The sequence below is a fragment of the Orcinus orca genome, chromosome 16 (assembly GCF_937001465.1).
Source record: "Orcinus orca chromosome 16, mOrcOrc1.1, whole genome shotgun sequence".
Classification (NCBI taxonomy): Eukaryota; Metazoa; Chordata; class Mammalia; order Artiodactyla; family Delphinidae; genus Orcinus; species Orcinus orca.
In genome coordinates, this window is record NC_064574.1 from 72,349,243 (window position 1) to 72,369,909 (window position 20,667).

At 47.3% G+C, this 20,667-nt stretch overlaps 1 protein-coding gene across 1 annotated transcript; it reads right to left on the minus strand.

Annotated features, from left to right (window-relative positions):
* Positions 1–149: 149 nt before the first annotated feature.
* Positions 150–5,466, minus strand: LOC101273363 (cardiotrophin-2-like). Its single transcript, XM_033426797.1, has 3 exons — positions 5,396–5,466; positions 3,107–3,203; positions 150–612 (listed from the first exon to the last, which is right to left on the minus strand). Exons 1-3 carry the CDS (start codon positions 5,464–5,466, stop codon positions 154–156), a joined length of 627 nt encoding a protein of 208 aa, XP_033282688.1. The 3' UTR covers positions 150–153.
* Between the last annotated feature and the right edge of the window lie 15,201 nt (positions 5,467–20,667).

The window sequence follows — 20,667 nt, forward strand, 5'->3', positions numbered from 1 at the left end:
GGCCTGGTTACCAGGAAATTTTCCCAAATACATGGTACACAAGCCCTGTCTCCTAGACAAGATGTGTCTCCTTTCTAGCCAAGAAGCAAGGCAGAAAATAGTCCGTTGTGAAAGGGGAAGTGTTGCAGCCTCTGACGGGAAGTTCCACCTCCTCTACCCAGGGTATTTGGCCTTGAGCAGAGCCAAGTCCCTCACAGCTCGGTCAGTCCAATGGCCATATTCCTGGGTTACTACATAACCTCGACATTTCCTCTCGAAGGCCGAGGCCCCTAAGGGGACAAGCCCGAGAGTGTCCTCTTCTGGGGGGATAGGCAGGCCCAGGGCAGTCATGATGGCAGCCATGTTGCCCAGCAGGCCTTGGGCCCTGAGTGTTGCAGCCCCTAGCTGAGCCAGAAGGATGGGACTGCCAGGGTTCAGGTCACTCTGGTCATCCCCCACGAGCTGGAGGTGCTGGGTCAAGGCCAGGAAGGCCCCCTGGGCACAGCTCAGACGCTCCCTATCATTCAGCACATGCCAGGTCTTGAAGGAGACGGCGGCAGGAGGCAGGCTGCTGAGCTGGAGCTCTGGCGCTGAGAAGCCAGGATCACTAAAGGGGCTGCCTTGGCACTGGAGCTGCATGAGGGACAGAGACGGGAGTGAGGAGGCCAAAAGGCTGCCCTGGGTCTCCCCTGACTTCACATCTGCCTTCCATGAGACTGGCATCTTCCCAGGGGGAGTTGACATTCCCTGCCTCTCAGGGAGTTGGTGAAATGTTCTAGCACAGAGCCCGGGCTCTGTTAGGTTCCAGTTTGGCCTCCTTCACGTACAAGTTGTGCAACTTTGAATCACAGCTTCAGTAATTCCCATGTGTCACTATTATGGTGAAGATAAGTAATATATTGGGCTGGCCAGAAAGTTAGTTCGGTTAATGAATACATTGTTCAATAAAGTTCTTGGTGAAAATGAAAGATGTGTCTTTTCTTTTTTTTTTTTTTTTTTTTTTGCGGTACGCGGGCCTCTCACTGTTGTGGCCCAAAAGATGTGTCTTTTATTTTTACTCAAAACTGAACGAACTATGGGGCTTCCCTGGTGGCGCAGTGGTTGAGAGTCCGCCTGCTGATGCAGGGAACACGGGTTCGTGCCCCAGTCCAGGAAGATCCCACATGCCGCGGAGCGGCTGGGCCCGTGAGCCATGGCCGTTGAGCCTGTGCGTCCGGAGCCTGTGCTCCGCAATGGGAGAGGCCACAACAGTGAGAGGCCCGCGTACCGCAAAAAAAAAAAAAAAAAACTGAACGAACTAGTTGGCCAACGCAACGTATAAAGCACTTAGCACAGCATCTGGCATACAATAAGGGCATTAATATTGTTCACGAACTACATATTTATATTAGAATCATGAACACTATGACTATGTTACTTATTGCAATATTTTCAATATAAATATATTATTGACAACGTATAATAGTTACAGCCCTATTTCCTTTTTATTCACAGCATTTAGTGGTTTATGTTTGTTCATTTTATTATAATCATTAATAAATAATTATCAATATTATTAAATTTAGCTGAGTGACTTCTCCATTAAAGTTCTCGCCTCCACAAACCTAGGCCCACAGAATTTTAATGCACACTGATAAATCCCCTAATTGAGAGATCATCTGGTCCTACATCCCCATCTTACACGTGGGGAAACTGAGGCTCAGGGTACCCAAAGCTACCCAGGGTTTGGTGGATATGAGACTAGAAACTAGATTAAGTAACTTCACGTGGACCTAGAGTATAACACAGCAGAAGAGTCACAAACCCCAGGGCCTCCAGGGACCAGGCAGATCATGTCACTTGGGGAAGAGGGCAGGACTAAGAGGGGGGTGGGGGTGGCAGGAGGCCAATAGGATCCCTGTGCCTGTTTTTGACAGGTACTCATACACAGAATCTGAACAAGCATTGCATGGCCTAAACAAAACAGCTGTGGGTCAGACCCAATCAGGAGGCTGCCAGTTTGAACTTCTAGACCTGAGGTTTTGTGACCTCAGGCAAATTATTCCCCTTCTCTAAAACTCAGTATTCCTTATCTGTAAAATGGGTTATAAATCCACCTCTCAGAACTATTTGAGGAGTCAATAAGATAATGAAGCTAAGGACTTCCCCAGTGGTGCAGTGGTTGAGAATCCGCCTGCCAGTGCTGGGAACATGGGTTCAAGCCCTGGTCCGGGAAGACCCCACATGCCGTGGAGCAACTAAGCCCATGTGCCACAACTACTGAAGCCCATGCGTCTAGAGCCCATGCTCTGCAGCAAGAGGAGCCACCACGATGAGAAGCCTATGCACTGCAACGAAGAGTAGCCCCCGCTCGCTGCAACTAGAGAAAGCCTGCGTGCAGCAACGAAGACCCAACGCAGCCAAAAATAAATAAATATTTTAAAAAGATAATAAGGCTAGACTTCCCACCATGGCTTAGGCTCAAGCAAGCACGGGGCAGGCTTCCCTGGTGATGTAGTGGTTAAGAATCCACCTGCCAATGCAGGGGACACGGGCTCGAGCCCTGGTCCAGGAAGATCTCACATGCTGTGGAGCAACTAATCCCGTGAGCCACAACTACTGAACCTGAGCTCTAGAGCCTGTGCTCTGCAACAAGAGAAGCCACCGCAATGAGAAGCCCGCGCACCGCAACAAAGAGCAGCCCCCAATTGCCACAACTAGAGAAAGCCCGTGCACAGCAATGAAGACCCAATGCAGCCAAAAATAAATAAATAAATTTATCAAAAGAAAAAGAGAAAGCACGGGGCATGAGGTAGTTGTGGAAAGAATCATGATTCCTCTAAAGCCTTTCCCTCTATGTGCTTCCTTTGAATCTTCTAATAGTCCTGAGAGGTCAGCCAAGGCAGGATCACCAGCCCATTTGGCGGATGAGGAAGCTAAGACTGGGAGAGAAGGAATGACTTGCCCAAGGTCAGCCAGCCATCAGTGACAACGTTCCTGGGAGTATGTCTCTAGATGGCAGAGTCCCTATACCCTTGGACCCGCGGAGGAGCCTTCCTCTGGCCTTGCTCTGCTTCCCCTACCCAGAGCTGGGCCGGGAGGGTGGCGCCCTTCTCCCCTCATTCCCTGCTCGTGCCGTATCACTCACATAAGTCTGCAGCAGTGTTGAAGTATTCTTCTGCATGTAGAGTGCCAGGCTGTAGGCTTGACTGATGGGCTCAGCTGGGGAGATGGGGGCTCCCAGACTGAGGGGTGGCAGCAGCAGGGTCAGCAGGCAGAGGGCGGCTGGCAGGAGAAATCAGAGGTCAGCACCTCGCCTGCCAATTCATTCATTCATCATAACAGCTCCTCAAGTGGGTACAGCCCTTGTGGGCTACAATGATCTTGTGTATCCAAGTCAGGGCAGAACCATCCTTTAAGCCCATTATTTCCAGCCCAGAATATCCCCCTGAACTCCAGACTCATGTATTCAACTTCCCGCTTGACATTTTCCCTTGGATATTAATAAGCTTCTCAAAGTCAAAATATCCAATGCTCAAAAGAAAAAAAAAAAATCCAATGCTCAGCTCAAGATGCCCTCTTCCCCTTCCTCTCCCAGCCTTCCCCACTCAGGGAAGAGCACATCCATTCTCCCAGGTGCTCAGGTCAAAACCATGGGGTCCTTTTAGACGCCTCATTCTCTCCTTCTCTTATGTTCAACCCACAGTAAATCCTGTTGGATCTGTCCTTAAAAGGTGGCCAAGAGGTCTGTTGTTTTTTTTTTCCGGCCACACTGTGCAGCCTGCGGGATCTCAGTTTCCCAACCAGGGATCGAACCTGGGCTACGGAGTGAAAGCCTGAAATCCTAACCACTAGGCCACCAGGGAACTCCCTCAGTCTGTCTGTGTTTCTTGATCTGAGCACTTATGACAAGGATACCTTGACTTTGTGAAAATTCATTGAGCTGTATACTTAGGACTTGTGCACACTTCCCTGTACGTATTCGTTATTTTCAATAAAAAATTTTAAAAGATGAAAAGAAGTATCTAGAAGCGAGCTACCTCTCTCTCTTCTAGTGTCTCTGTCTCCACCCTTGCCTCCCTCCGCCACCTCGCAACTCTCCAACTCCAGCTAGATCCCTCCTCTGCCCAAACCTTCCCGTGGCTCCCACCTAACACAGTGAAAGCCTCCGTGTGGGCTACAGACCTGGCCCCTCTTTTCTGCAGCGCCCCATGCAGGCTTTGCCTTGCTGGGTCCTGCCGTGAGCACCCCACAACCCTACCCAAGGCTGCTCCTTCTCGTCCTTCAGGCCTCAACTCAAAAGCCCCTCCGTCTCCCTGATGTGTAGTCTTCAGAGACTTCTGCTGTTTACAGATCCCTCATTGATTTCTTTGTCTACTTGCTTGTTGCTGTCTCTCCCCCTGGAATGTTGGCTCCAGGAAAGAAGAAACCTCACCTGCTTCATTCACTGCTGGTTCCCCAGCACCTAGTGCAGAGCTTGATAAATATATATATTTTTAAAAATAAATTTATTCATTTTATTTATTTATCTTTGGCTGTGTTGGATCTTCATTGCTACGTGTGGGCTTTTTCTCTAGTTGCGGCGAGTGGGGGGCTACTCTTCTTTGCAGTGTGCAGATTTCTCATTGAGGTGGCTTCTCTTGTTGGGGAGCACAGGCTCTAGGCATGTGGGTTTCAGTAGTTGTGGCACGCGGACTCAGTAGTTGTGGCTTGCGGGCTCTAGAGCACAGGCTCAGTAGCTGTGGCACACGGGCTCAGTTGCTCCGCGGCATGTGGGATCTTCCCGGACCAGGGCTCGAACCCGTGTCCCCTGCATTGGCAGGCGGACTCTCAACCACTGCGCCACCAAGGAAGTCCCCATAAATATTTTTGGAATGAATGGATGCTGCCGTGAACATCCTTATCCCAGCCTCTTGGGGAACTGCTGAAAGTGGAAATATCTGGATTGGAGGGTGTATTTATTTTAAATTTGAGTAAATCCTGCCAAATTGGCTTCTCAAGGGTTGGGCCCAGTTGTCCCCACCAACAGTGTGAGGATCAGAGAGGAGGGCAATTCCCTAAGGTCACCAGCTATGATGGAGACGAGAGACAAACCAGGGTGGCCTCCTTGGCTTCCCTGTCTACATTCCTGAATTCCCAGAAATTCAGAACTTAAGGGAAGGCCTGAAGGTGAAGGCCCATTCATTCATTCAACAAACTTTTTGCCTGTTTCTTTACTGCCATGTCCCCAAATGCTTAGAATACTACCTAGCGCCTAACAGGCACTTGGTAAATATTTCTTGAATGAATGAATGACGAATGAAGTCCTCTGTGTTTAAGGATTTGGAGGTTCGCAACAGATGTAAAATAGCCAGGCACCTGAGTCAGACGGGCCAGAGGGCCAGGCGGTACGCGCTCCCGTCCTGGCCTCGGGACCTTGGCGCCCTCCCTCACTCACGCGGCGGGTGACAGCTCATGTTCTCTCCTTGGCTCCTTCGTCTCTGCAGTCTCCAGGTGGTTCTGGGGCATCTTTCCTCCCGCCCTTCAGCTGGCTTTATACCTGGGGTTGAGCCCTAGGGCCGCCCACGAGGGAGGGAAGGAGTCAGAAGCCCTGGGCACAGGGAATATGTAGGGAAGGGGACACTGAGGTGACACCCTCGTCCCCTACAGCCCCCAAACTCGACCTTAAACCCCGGTTGCTGGGAGAAAGGGGGCCAGGCGGGGAAGGGATTATCGGGGGACAAAGGGGCTGCCCTGCTCCCTGCTGCTTTGCACGTCCAGGGATCCAGTTTCCTGTGAGGAGGAGGCCCCTGTTCCGCCCCACGGGGACCCAGGCATTGGGCCCTGGCTGCTGAGGAGTTTGGAAAAGGGACAAGAGGTTGACATGTCAGCAACATCACCCACACCCAGGTGTACCTTTAGACACAGGAGCATGTGCACGTCTACACACGGGTTAGCAAGTGGGCACACACCAGACATGTGCACACACCTTCATACGTTTATTCAGTCAAGGATGTATTGACCGCAACTGTGTGCTTGTCCCTGTTCCAGATGCTGGGATAGAGCAGGGAGCAAGCCAGACACAAATCCCTTCCCTCTGGAGCTGACACTCTAGTGGACATGCCTACACCCGTGTTAGACCACATACCCCGCCAGGGAGAGCCAGACACAGGACTGCGCACGCGTCCACACAGACGCCTATGAACACACAACCGTACCCAGACACCCCACCAGAGGCGCATGCTCGGAGCAGACACATATACATATGGCGTGTACACACACCATGGCCACGCGTATGCACACACACACACGTGTGCAGCTGGAGGTCAGGAGTCCTGAGATTTAGCCGTGTCTCAGCCTCTGCTATCCTGGGAGATCTTGGGTCAGTGGCTGCCCTCTGCCCAGGTAAAGCACACAGGGACACACAGACATATACCTGAGGCCCTCCCCTCCCCCACCCCACCCCCGCCCGGGGAAGCCTTGTGGCAGAGAGGGAGGGCAGAGAGACAGGTCCGGGGTCCTGGTCCTTCTCCAGAGCTTTCCCAGTCTCTCCATAAAGGAGATTCACTTCTCAGCCTCTGTCTACCCGCCGAGTCAGAAAATGGTGGGTCAGACGCCCACCCTGCTTCCACCCAGTTTCAGGGCTGAAATACTGCTCTACCTTTCTCCCCCATTGGGGCTGGTGTGGAGGGAGAAGGTCCATATGCTTCCTGCTAAGGCAGGAGCTACATCTGTTCATTCATTCACCCATGTACACATTCAGTCAGCAGTTATCGATGGAGCCCCTGCTGTGTGCGGGCACCGGGGTGAATAATAAGGGGCACACAGTCCAGTGGTCCCCTGACAACAAACATGTGAACTCATAAACAAGCAAAATTTCCTAAAGCTACAAGGTGCTGAGAGGAAGCCAAAACAGGTTGACGTGATTAGCTGGGGGTAGAGGAGACTTAGATGAGGAGACTTAGATAAGGAGACTGAGGCCCAGAGAGGGGCAGCTACTTACCTGGAGTCACACAGCAAGGCCAGGACAGATTCTAGACACCTGCCCCCCAGCTTGGGACTGGATCTGGGGTATCCCCAATCGGAACTGTGAGCTGAAGGAGGGAAGAGGTTGAGGGAAAGATGGGTTCTGAGGTGGGGGATCCTAAATTGTGTCTCTGAGCCTGGGGGCTGCCAAGGCCGCCAGGCAGGGCCTGTGCTGGGCAGGTGGTGATGTCAAGGGATTAGACTAGGCCCATTGAGTGGGTGCAGTGAGGCATGGGCCAGGCCAGGTAGTGGAGGAGGGAGGAGGGGAAGAGGGAGGCAGACACCCGATCTGCACAGGTGGGCAGTGTACGTGGGGCCGAATCTCACCCCAGAGGGCAGGCTCACCCTCACCCCCCCCCATTCTTCTTGGGGACTTCACTTTCTCTCTCTCTGGACACCCAGGGCACCCAGGTGCCCTTCACAGCTGGAGGAATGGGCCCCCATCCCAGGCCCAGCTCCATTTGTCCAAGGCGTTTGATCAGATGTCATTAGCTCTGCCACCTGTCCTGCCCCACCTCCCAGCCCACGTGTCTCCATCTCTGTTTTGGTCTCACCAGAAGCTGATGCCTGGGAAATACTAGCAAATTAAGAGTCAGCAGACTTGGGTGCAAATCCTCCCTTTGTCCATCACTAGCTTGGGCGAGTTACTTAAACTCACTGAGCTTCAGTTTGTTTCCTCATCTGGAAACTGGAAAAATCATTCCCACCTCCCAGGCTCTCACTGACTCAAGTGCCTTGACCCCTGCTATGAGGCCCCTCCCAGTCCCCTCAAGGGTTGCCCCAATGGTACATAATGCCTCCAACCAATGACAAAAGCCTCGATGTCCCACCATCCCATGCTTAGAGCCCAGTCCCCACCAGCCACACTAATGCTCCCAAGAGATCTGTCCCTTCCATCTGCCGGGACACTCAAGCATGACCCCAAAGTCATCCAGCAGGTCCCATAGTGAGGTCCATTCAGAACACACGAACATGAACTCCAAGCCAGATCCTCACCCAGACCCCAATATTAGGCCCAACCCCATTCCCACCCCTAACTGCAAATCTTCACCCCCTACATCTCCAGGCAAAGAGAGAAGCAAGTGCAAAGGCCCTGAGGTTGGGAATATGCTTGGCAGGTTTCAGAAACAAACATGGCTAGTAGACAGAGCGAAGAGATTGGTTGTTGTTGAGACATGAAACAATGGGGAAGAGCAAGGGTCGCCTTGTCCCGCCTTGCCACCCCCATACCTTTCCTTGACTCTCCAGTGCTCTCAGGATATAGTCCCAGCTCTGTAGCCTGGCCTTCAAGGCCGTTAATCCCCCAGTCCCTGTGCAGCCTTGCACCTCACTTCCTGCTTTTTCCCACTTTCTATGCCAGCCGCGTATCCTGCTTCTCACACCTGCTCAGCAGCAGCCCCTCCTGTCATTCTCCCTGTGTAGCAAGTACTCCTCCTTCACCTGACACAATCCTTCTCATATTTCAACCTTCAACTTGGGTTTCACCTCCTCTGGCAAGCTTTTGCTGTCTCCTCTGCCCCTTCAGACCTCCCACTGCCCCCAAGCTCCACCCCCTGTCCACTTACTGACCACCCTGCATTGTCATTCTCAGTCTCCTCGTTTCTCTATCTACATGACAGGAGGCGGGGTCATCTCCACAGCCCCAGCACCAGGCCACCCACAAGGAAGACACCTCCGTGAGTGATGGGTGAAGGAAGGCAGGAGCATACTGGTTCCAGCTGGGGGCTCTGCAAAGCCAGGCCAAGGAGTCTGATCTGCACCTGATCTCTGGGAATGCCATGTCAGTGCCTTGTCTTGATGGGGTGGCGGGCCAACTGGGCAGTGAGGGCACATGGTCCCAACGCAGGGACCATCAGGACGAGCAGCACAGCCTACTCCATTCATTGATTCCATGAGCCTTTGCGGTACTATTCCAGAGACTGGGATGGGAGTGAACAGGACCGAGGGGCATCCTGCCCTACTGGAAGGTACAACCTTGCAGCTCAGTTGTCTTCATCATCATCCCTAACATTTCTTGAGCACTGACTAAGGGCCTGGTGATGTTGTAAGCTCTTTCTGTATAATAATTCTTTCCTTTACAAAACCCCATGGAATGGATAGTACTGTTTCCCCATTTCACAGATGAGGAAATTAAGGCACAGCAAGGTTAAGTGATTAGTTCAGGGTCACACAGCTAGTAGGAGGCATGGCTAGAGTTTGAACACAGGCTCCAGAGCCCAGTCTATGAACCCTTTCTACAACCTTTGTCCCCCTGGGTTCCCTTCAGGAAATTGACAAGGTGCTGTCATCCCCATTTTGCAGATGAAATTCAGGGAAAAGACAAGAATCATATTTTTTAGCCTCTATTATGTTACCAGTCACTTTATACATAGATATTATCTCATTTAATCCTTGTAATGACCCTGGGAAGTAAGTTTTATGGTTATTATTCCCACTTTTACAGATGAGGTTCTTGTCAAGATCACACAGAACGGGGACTTCCCTGGTGGTCCAGTGGTTAAGAATCTGCCTTCCAATGCAGGGGACTCAGGTTCGATCCCTGGTCAGGGAACTAAGATCCCACATGCCGGGGCAACTAAGCCCGTGCGCTGCAACTACTGAGCACTCGCGCTCTAGAGCCCGTGTACCACAGCTAAGACCTGAGGAGACTGGCCCCAATGTCTGGGCTGGTTCCTGTTATCCCATAGCCCAGTATCTGCACCACCATCTGTCTGCATTCAGAGGACACATGGTTGGACACCATGGTGACCAAATGGGAGGCACAGAGTCAGCAGTGCTTTGTGTCTATGTCTTAACCTAGTCTCATCTTGGTCCTTGGCACCTTCTGGAATTCACCCAAGCTTTGCCTCTGCTTCCTGAGCATCCCTGGGTTTGATGAGGAGGCCCAGAGGAAGAGGAAGAGCACAGATGGGAGATTGAGGTGTTGGCTTTAAAATTGGGAGAAAGTGGGAGTCCCCTGGTGGCCTAGCGGTTGGGATTCTGGGCTTTCATTACTGTGACCTGGTTCAATCCCTGTCCCTGGTCAGGGAACTGAGATCCCTCAAGCCCTTCGGCACAGCATGAAATGAAAGTGAAAAAGAGCCAGCACGGCTGCCCTCCATTCACAGTTACATACTGAATTCCCACTGTGTAACCCAAGCTTCCCAAAGAAGTGACATATGAACAGACTCTAATCAGATGAGTAGACCCTACCAAATAGCAAAAACGACCCTAACACTGTACTAAACACTGCATGCCAGAGATGCAGGACTGGGCAAGTAGGTCAGTGGAAAAGAATAGAAAGACAAGGAGTAGACCAGTGTATACACAGGAATTAAGGATGTGATAAAAGGGACACTTCATATGAGGGAGGATAAGGATAAACTATTAAGATAAAAGAGGGAATTCCCTGGTGGTCCAGTGGTTAGGACTCGGTGCTTTCACTGCTGTGCCCAGGTTCCATCCCTGGTCGGGGAACTAAGATCCGGCAAGTTATGTGGCACAGCCAATAATAATAATAATAATAATAATAAAAGATATTGGAAAACTATATGGAAAAGTTTAAATTAGATCATGTAGTGAACGCAGCTGGTGTTCCACCCAAATCCCCTCTACTGGCAGCGTACCCGTCTCAGGCTGGTGTGAGTGTTGGCTGCCAATGACTCACAGCTGCATCCTTCTCCCTGGGATGGAGGCCCGCATAACAACAATGGAAGCACAGTGGTGGACACACTGCCATTTGCTGCACTACCCAGAAGCTGATGGCCCCCTAGGATGATGAAACCACTTCTGGAAGGCCCAGCTGAGATGCCAGTGTGGAGAGGATACAGTACCATCCTTCGGAATAAGGTGTACACCTTAAAACAATGGCTATTTTATGGTGCTGTGACCCAGAAGATAGATACATGAGCCTGGGAATTAAGGGGCAGAAGCAAGCGTGGCCCCGCTTAGTGTTGCTCCCAGTGACCTCCTTGGGGAATTTGTGCTTGCAACCCCCTAACTTTAGGCCCTGTGAGTCTAGAGATCCTAATTTCCAGATTGGGGATGGACATTTCTACCAGGCGACATGGCAAGAGTCCCATTAAACTCTGAGCTACACCCAACCCATGGTCACTTTGGTCTCCTTCTGCCAATAGACCAGCAGGCAAAGAAAGAACATGCCATATGGGCAGGGGTAAGAGACCAAGGTCATCACCAGGAAGTAGGACCACCTCTGTGTAATGGGGGTGACAGGAATACGCTTAGCATTCAGGTGATCCATTGAGACATCTCCAGATCCCCATGCTGAGTTTTATTTGTAAGTGGGCAAGTACCATCACCATGGGCTCACAGGGCATGCTAACTAGGGACTCAGACCCTTCAGGGGTGAGGGCCAGGGTCAACCCACCAGACAAACTGTCGAGACCAGCAGAGATACTAGCTGAAGCCAGAAGCAGAAGGGAAGGGGAGGGCTAGAATGAGTGGATGGCAGAGGAAAGAGGCGATAAGTATCAGTTAAGTCTCAGGAGCTAATCCTCCTTTTCTACGTTTACCCAGAAATTATGATCAGTCAGAATCCTGGGGAAGCTGCACCTGGATGGAGAGAACTTAATGGGAGAAGCAAGTACATTTGAACAGTGCAAAGGTGAACTGTAGTGCACACTGTTGGTGCCCCAGCCAGGTCCCTTTACCAACTGTACACCCATCCCCCACCTGCCCCACCTCCAGAGAATTGCCCAGCACCTCTCCTCCTGGAAAAACTTGGCCAGTGACAGACTAGCACCAGACTGATAAAAAGGGAGATCCCTTGCCTCCAGGTGAAACTAACTTGGTGATACAATTTGGGCTCCAGAACTTTCTCTAGCCAAAGCTAGTCACCAGGTGAGACCACATTCTTGTTCAGCTTTTTGTCACTGCCCTATTCTGATGACCCCATTCTCCTGAGAATACTTCCCCAGTCATTTGGTCAAGAATTTCCATCTTGGACTATATTAAACTCAAAAGCTTCTACACAGCAAAAAAAACCCAATTAACAAAATTAAAAGACAACCTATAGAATGGGAGAAAAATTTTGCAAACCATATATCAGTAAGTGTTGGTGGGTTTTTTTCGGCTGCACAAGGTCTTAGTTGTGGCACATGGGATCTTTAGTTGTGGCATGTGGACTTCTTAGTTGTGGCATGCATGCGGGATCTAGTATCCCAACCAGGGATCAAACCTGGGCCCCCTGCATTGGGAGTGCAGAGTCTTACCCACTAAACCACCAGGGAAGTCCCTCAATAAGGGGTTAATATCCAAAATATGTAAAGAGCTGTCAGCTTAATAACAAACAAACTAAAAGACAAGAACCAAACAAACAGCCACAAAAATAAAGAAAAAAAGGTAACAAAAAAGGAAAAAAACCCAAAAATCCCAATTAAAAAATGAGCAGAAGAACGGAACAGACGTTATTCCAAAGAGGACATCAGGACATCAAAATGGCCAACAGGCACAGAAAAGATGCTTAACATCACTAATCATCAGGGAAATGCAAATCAAAACCACAATGAGCTACCATCTCACACCTGTTAGAAAGTCTATCATGAAGAAGACAAGAGACAACAGGTTCTGGCAAGAATGTGGTGAAAAGTAAACCCTTATACATTGTTCGTGGGAGTGTAAATAAGTCCAACTACTATGGAAAACAATAAAGAGGTTCCTCAAAAAATTAAAAGTAGATCTACCTTACCATCCAGCAATTCCACTTCTGGGTGTGTACCCAAAGGAAATAAATATAGGATTTCAACGAGATATATGCGTTTCCATGTTTATCACAACATTATTCACAATAGCCAAGATATGGAAACAACCCAAGAGCCCATCAATAGATGTAGCACATATACAGAATGAAATATTATTCAGTTGTGAGAAAGGAGGATATGAATGAACCTTGAGCACATTATGCTAAGTGAGATAAGTCAGACAGAGAAAGACAAGTACTGTATGATGTCTCTTATATGTGTAATTTAAGAAAGTTAAACCTGTAAAAAACCAGAGAATAAAATGGTCTTTACCAGAGGATGGGGTGGAGGGGATAAGAGTGACAGTGTTTAAAGGTACAAACTTGTAATGAGTGGTAAATAAGTCACAGAGATCTAATGCACAGTATAATGAATATAGACAATAATATCTTACTATAATTATATAATGTGATAGATATCACTACATTGACAATCATATTACAATATACAAACGTGTCAAAGTAAGTATACATTAAACTTATACAATGTTACACATCAAATATATTGAGTTAAAAAAAAAAAAGAATCCCCATCTTGGGCTCTGTTTCTCAGGAAACTGACCCAAGGCAGATCCCTTTCTAATACCATTAAAAAAAATAAATTATAACTATATAGCACAGGGAACTATATTCAATATCTTATAATAACTATAATGGAAAAGAATCTGAAAAAAATATATGTATAACGGAATCACTTTGCTGTGCAACTGAAACTAACACAATATTGTAAATCAACTATATTTCAATAAAAAATAAATAAATTATAGATTAAAGACAAATGTGAAAGAGATCTCTAAACTTACTAATGTGAAAGAGATCTCTAAGCATACTAAGCAAAAATATCTTTCTTTCTTCTAAAGAAAGTCACAAAACAAAATATACATTAAGTGAAAAGTAAAATGTTGATAAATATAAGTACAGCTCTAGTTTTGGTTTTTTTACCGTAAGTGTACCCAAATATTGCTCTTGATTACTCACGTGCACTCTCTCACAATACAGACCACGAATATGTCATGCTTTCCCTGATATTTTCATTAGTATCATGATGATTTTAAAATATGTGCCCACATTTTTTGACGTGCCTCCCTTCAAAGGGAGCAGGCTGATTCCCCTTCCCTTGAATGCAGGCTGGTTCTAGTGACTTGCTAGTAACAACTAGAATGTGACAGAAGTGATCTTGTGTGACTTCTGAGGCTAGGGCATAAGAAGTGTCGCTCTGGACACTTGCCCTTGGAACCTAGGTGCCATGTTGTGAGGAAGCCCAGGCGACATAAGAGACCGTGTGGTAGGTGTTCTGGCTGTGAGCCCCAAGCTCCGCCCTCATCCATAGTCACACATATGAGTGAACGAGCCTTCAGATGATTCCAAGTCCCCCCAACCCCGGCCCCAGCTTTCAAGTCTTATAGTTGACACCCCCAACTAGTCAACTAATGGTAGTTGACACCACTACCATCTACCAAACATGGTAGAGCAGAGACAAGCCATCCCTACTGTTGCCTGACTGAATTCCTGATACACAGAAACCATGAGAGATCATAAATGACTGTTACTGTTTTAAGCCACTAAATTTAGGAAGCAACAGATAAACTAACACAGGGGCCATGTGAAATATATGGCACAAAAATGAAGAGCAATTGAATTACATAGACTCAGTAACAATTTGCAGAAAGAATCCAGACAGTTCACAGCACAGAGTGAGATAAAAGTGCGTTTAACATTTCAGACTCCTTAGAATTTCTTAAGTCTTCAACATTTCATATGCAGTTGAGCTGACTGTCCCATAAACATAGTTTTTTGTCTTAGATATATGAAAATTATCATGCAGAAGAAACTTCTGTTTGGCAAACTGAAAAACCAAGTTGGTGCTCCCATGCAAGGACTTGAGGTGTACATGCTTCCCAGTAACATTGAATGTGTGTGAGGGTACATGTGGGTCCATCCCTAGGCCCAATTCCCCCTCACTCCACCTACAGCCTACTCATTCCCTTTCTCTCTCACAAAAGAGAGAGTGAATCCATGAATCAAGAGAGTGGGAGGGACTTCCCTGGTGGTCCAGTGGGTAAGACTCCACTCTCTCAGTGCAGGGGGCCCGGGTTTGATCCCTGGTTGGGGAACTAGATCCTGCATGCATGCTGCAACTAAGAGTTCCAATGACACAACTAAGAAAAAAAAAAAATCCCACAGGCCACAACGAAGATCCCGCGGACTAAGACCAGCGTAGGGCTTCCCTGGTGGAGCAGTTGTTAATAATCCGCCTGCCAATGCAGAGGACACGGGTTTGAGCCCTGGTCCGGGCAGATCCCACATGCCGCGGAGCAACTAAGCCTCTGCGCCACAACTACGGAGCCTGCGCTCTAGAGCCCCTGAGCCACAACTACTGAGCCCGTGTGCCACAACTACTGAAGTCCGAGCTCATATTCCGCAACAAGAGAAACTGCTACAATGAGAAACCCGCGCACTGCAACAAAGAGTAACCCCTGCTCGCCGCAACTAGAGAAAGCCCGCATGCAGCAACGAAGACCCAACACGGCCAAAAGTAAATAAATAAAATAAAATAAAATTTTAAAGAAGTTTATGTATTAAAAAAAAAAAAGACCTGGGGCAGCCAAAATAAATAAATAAATAAATATTTAAAAAACAAAAAAGAGAGTGAGAAAGGGAGCAGCTAGGCACAACATCCTACAAAGTAAATGCTATGAGAATCATACCTTACAGATGAGAAAACCGTGGTTCAGAGAGGTGAGGTCACACACTGCCCCACAGCTAGAGGTAAGGCCAGGTCTCCCAACTGAGTCTATGTGTTTCTAGACTTCAGTGGAAAAAAGAATCCCCTGGGATACTCTTACAAATACAGATTCCTGGTCCCCACCCAGACATTCAATTGATCCCAAGGAGCCCAGGCATTTGCATTTTTAGTATGGGGGCCACCGCACCCCATCTCCAAGGGGACTCTGGGTCCTGCTCTGAGGGACACTGAATAACACACACACCTCTGTCTTCTATACAGAACCAGCCCTGGTGAGAGAGATACACAAGGGGTCAGGGGACCGTTGTGGATTAAGGGATTCTGGAGCCATAAGAGCAGGATTCGTTATCATTGCTGTGTAACAACTTATCCCCAAAACGAGCAGTTTAAAACAACAACATTTACGATTTCAGTTTCTGTGGGTCAGGGGTCTGGGCTGAGAGGCTCTCACAGGCTGCAATCAAGGTCAGGGCTACGGTCACCTCAAGGGGCAGGAGAATCTGCTTCCGAGTTCACTCACGTGGCTTTGGCAGAATTCAGTTCCCTGAGGATTGTTGGTCTCAGGGCCTCATCCTTCCCTCCCCGGGCTGTTAGCTGGAGGCTGCCCTCAGTTCCTTGCCGTGGATTTTTTTTTTTTTTTTGGCCCCGTGGCTTGTGGGATCTTAGTTCCCCGGCCAGGGATGGAACCCAGGCCCCAGCGGGGAATTCCCAGTACCTGACCATGTGGATCTCTCCATGGGGCAGTTCACAACGTGGTGTCTTGCTTTATTAACGAAGCCGAGAAGATCCAGAGAGAGGGCTCAGAAGATGGAAGTGACAGTCTTTCATAGCCTGTCTTGAAAATGACATCCCATCACTTTTACTAATTCTGTTCATTATAGAAGCAAGTCACTAGGTCCAGACTACACCAAGGGGAGAGGAATACTAGGAGGCAGGGATCATTTGGACCCATGTCAGAAGCTGCCTACTTCAACAACCAAATGTGATGTGTGGACCTGCGTTGGGTTCTGATTTCAATAACCAACTGTAGAGACATTTATGAGATAATCCAGGAAATTTGAACATGGACTATGTATCGGATGATACTAAGGAATTACCATTATTTATTTAGATGTGACAAATACCTGTGGTTATGTTTTTTAAAAATTCCTTATATCTTAGATAAAGCCTAAAGAATATTACAAATGAAATGTTATGGACTTCTTTGGTGGCACAGTGGTTAAGAATCCGCCTGCCAAAAACAAATACTGTACGCTAACACATACGTATGGAATCTAAAAAAAAAAAAAAATGGTTCTGTAGAACCTAGGGACAGGACAGGAATAAAGATGCAGACGTAGAGAATGGACTTGAGGACACAGGGAGGGGGAAGGGTAAGCTGGGACAAAGTGAGAGAGTGGCATGGACATACATAAACTACCAAATGTAAAATAGCTAGTGGGAAGCAGCCACATAGCACAGGGAGATCAGCTCGGTGCTTTGTGTCCACCTAGAGGGGTGGGATAGAGAGGATGGTAGGGAGGGAGTTGCAAGAGGGAAGAGATATGGGGATATATGTTTATGTATAGCTGATTCACTGTGTTATAAAGCAGAAACTAACACACCATTGTAAAGCAATTATACGCCAATAAAGATGTTAAAAAAAAAAAGAATCTGCCTGCCAATGCACGGGACACGGGTTTGAGCCCTGGTCCAGGAAGATCCCACGTGCCGCGGAGCAACTAAGCCCGAATGCCACAACTACTGAGCCTGCGCTCTAGAGCCCACGAGCCACAACTACTGAGCCCACGTGCCACAACTACTGAAGCCCGCGCGCCTAGAGCTTGTGCTCCACAACAAGAGAAGCCACCGCAATGAGAAGCCTGCGCACCGCAACAAAGAGTAGCTCCCGCTCGTCGCAACTAGAGAAAGCCGGCGCGCAGCAACGAAGACCCAAACGGCCAAAAATAAATAAATAAAAAATTAATTAATTTAAAAAAATGAAATGTTATGATGCCTGGGATTTGCTTTAAAATAACATAATGGGGGAGGGGAAGATGGGAGGAATGGAGGTATAGGTGAAACTAGATTTGTCACATGTAACAAATGTTGGAAGTGTGTTATGTTTAGAAGGATGCGAGGGTTCATTATACTTTTCTACTTTTATATGTGTTTGAAATTTTCCATAATAGTTAAAAGAGCAAATTGAAGCTAAAAAATCGTACATTGATAGTTGAGGGACTTCCTTGGTGGTCCAGTGGGTAAGACTCCATTCTCCCAACGCAGGGGACCTGGGTTCGATCCCGGGTGGGGGAACTAGATTCCACGTGCATGCCGCACCTAAGGAGTCCGCGTGCTGCAACTAAGACCTGGTTCAGCCTAAATAAATAAATAAATATTTTAAAAAGGAAAGCTAAAAGAATATACAAATTCTAAAGTTGTTGCAGATTGACTGTATTTTAATGGTTAGAAAAGACAATAACAAGAGGGAAAAAAAAATTTCAGATGGGGAAAGAGAACCATAAATATGAAAAAGAAAGAAAAGGAAGGAAGGGAGGGAGGAAGGGAAGAAGGAAGGAGGGGAAGGGAAGGAGGGAGGAAGGATAGAATCAAGCATGGGAGGCAGCTGACCCCTGACCCTTGCTTAACCAAAGCAAGTGGAATTCAGGTCAATCCAGTGGAAGAGAGAACTTTGGGCAGCAGAAATCTAAGCCCTCAGGGTTTCCTAATATCTGTGTAGGACTGGCTGGAATTTAGGGTTTGGCCTGCGCCTAGAGGGGTGGTGAAGCTGGGCCCATTTCAGAAAGGGAATGAAGGCAGGAGGCCTAGTAGCAGCTGGTGGAAGTATTACACGAGGATTCAGGTCTCTCCACGGAGTTTTGGAAGAATGCAGTATTGTGCAGGAGGCCACAGACTTACAGATCCTAGATTATGAGGAGACTAAATCTCAAACCCTCATCTCTAAATGAACAAAGGCCTGAGGCTCCCTCCTCATTCTGGATTAGGTCAGGAATTTTGCATCATAGCTGCCTAGCATGGGGCATGGCACACCAGAGGTGCTTAATACCCATTTATTCCATTTAGTGGTAGTGGTCCTCAACCAAGCAGATGTGCATATCAGAATTTTCCAGAAAGCTTTTAACATCATTTTTTAATAATTGTGTGCAATTTTTTGCCAAGGTAGTGCAGTCATTTGTCTGGTTCAATATTCAAAAGGGCCAAAAAGGCATCTGTTCAGTGAAAGGCTTTCCTCCCACCTCTCTTCCCCAGCCTCCCAGTTCCCCTCCCTGGAGGGAACCATGGATACTTGCTTCTTCTGAATACTTTCAGGACATTTTATGTATATGTCATGAAATATGTATGTTTGGCGTTTGCCTTTTTAAAACAAACAGTAGCAAACCACACATACTGTTCTGCATCTTGCTTTTCAAATTTCACAGTGTTGCTCATAATCATTCCATACCAGTTGTTTGTTTTTAAACCACAATTATATCTATATAGTCTATCTTTATAAGAAAGTGGAGGTCTTCCTTTGTGGAGCAGTGGTTAAGAATCCGCCTGCTAATGCAGGAGACACGCCAGAGCCCTGGTCGGGGAAGATGCCACATGCCCCCAAGCAACTAAGTGGGGGAGCCACAGCTACCGAGCCTGCGCTCTAGAGCCCGTGAGCTATTACTGAAGCCCGAGTGCCTACAGCCCGTGCTCTGCGAGAAGAGAAACCACCACGATGAGAAGCCTGCGCATCGCAACGAAGAGTAGACCCCGCTCGCCACAACTAGAGAAAGCCCGTGCGCAGCAACGAAGACCCAACACAGCCAAAATAAGCAAATAAATTTAATTTAAAAAAAGAGAGAAATTACTGACTGAGACATTGAAATACTAGCCGGTTTCAGTTCTCAGATGTGGGCGTTAATGCACAAGGGCTCCCTTCTTCAACTTTGCTTTAAAAAAATTAAAAAAAGAAAGTGGAAAGTTACTGGAATATAAATTTTAAAAATTTCTAGGTAATATTTTGAGTTCATTGCATAAATAAAACCCATATCTTCTATATCCATTCTAAACTAGAAAACCTGTTGCCGTTACATTCTTCTCCCCGCCCCTTACAGTATAGTGGTTTGTTGTGGTAAATATACATAACACAAAATTTACCATTTGAACAATTTTTAAGTGCACAGTTAAGTGGCATTAAGTACATTCACAATGTTATGCAATCATCACCACTATCAATCTCCAGAACTTTTTCAACTTCCCAAATTGAAACTCTGTACCGATTAAACACTAAGTCCCCATTCCCCCTCCCCTGGGCCCTGGTAAACATCATTCCACTTTCTGTCTCTATGAATTTGGCTATTCTAGGGACCTCATATCAGTGGAATCACACAGTATTTGTCCTTTAGTGTCTGGTTTGCTTCACTTAGCATACTGTTTTCAAGATTCATCCATGTTGTAGCATGTATTAGAATTTATTCCTTATTAAGGTTGAATGATATCCCCTTGTGATACTCATGTATGTCACATTTTATTTATCCATTCATTCATCAATGGACACTTAAGCTTGCTTCTACCTTTTAGCTATCGTGAATATGCTGCTATGAACCTGGGTGTACAAATATCTGTTTAAGTCTCTGCTTTCAATTCCCAGAATTGGAATTGCTAGACCATATAGTAATTCTATTTTTTTTTTTTTTTTTTGGCTGTGCCATTTTTTTTGGCATGTGGGATCTTAGTTCCCCAACCAGGGAATCAAACCCATGCCCCCTGTATTGGGAACCCAGAGTCTTAACCACTAGACCACCGGGGAAGTCCCTAGTAATTCTACGTTTGATTAATTAATTAATTAAACATTAACTACACATTAAATTAATGTTTAATTTTTTGAGGGCCCACCATACTGTCATCCACAGTGGCTGGACTATTTTACATTTCCATCAGCAATGCACAGGATTCTAATTTCTCCCCATCTTTGTCAACACTTATTTTCTCTTTGTTTTTATTTTTATTATTATTTTTTTCGGCTATGCTGCGTGGCATGAGGGATCTTAGTTCCCTGACCAGGGATCGAACTGTGCCCCAGTCTTAACCACTGGACCATCAGGGAAGTCCCTGTTTGTTTTTAAGTAATAGCCATCCTAAAGGGTGTGAAGTGGTATCTCATTGTGGTTTTGATCTGCATTTCCCAAATGACTAATGATGTTGAACACCTTGCCATGTGCTACTGGCCATTTGTATATCTTTTTGGAGA

Excerpts from the sequence above, each read along its gene's own strand:
- LOC101273363 (XM_033426797.1), bottom strand. The coding sequence starts at position 5,466 with ATGCCCCAGAACCACCTGGAGACTGCAGAGACGAAGGAGCCAAGGAGA. Across the intron at positions 3,204-5,395 it reads CATGAGCTGTCACCCGCCGC|TCTGGGAGCCCCCATCTCCC; the intron begins GTGAGTGAGGGA and ends GCCACCCCTCAG. Across the intron at positions 613-3,106 it reads CAACACTGCTGCAGACTTAT|CTCCAGTGCCAAGGCAGCCC; the intron begins GTGAGTGATACG and ends TCCCTCATGCAG.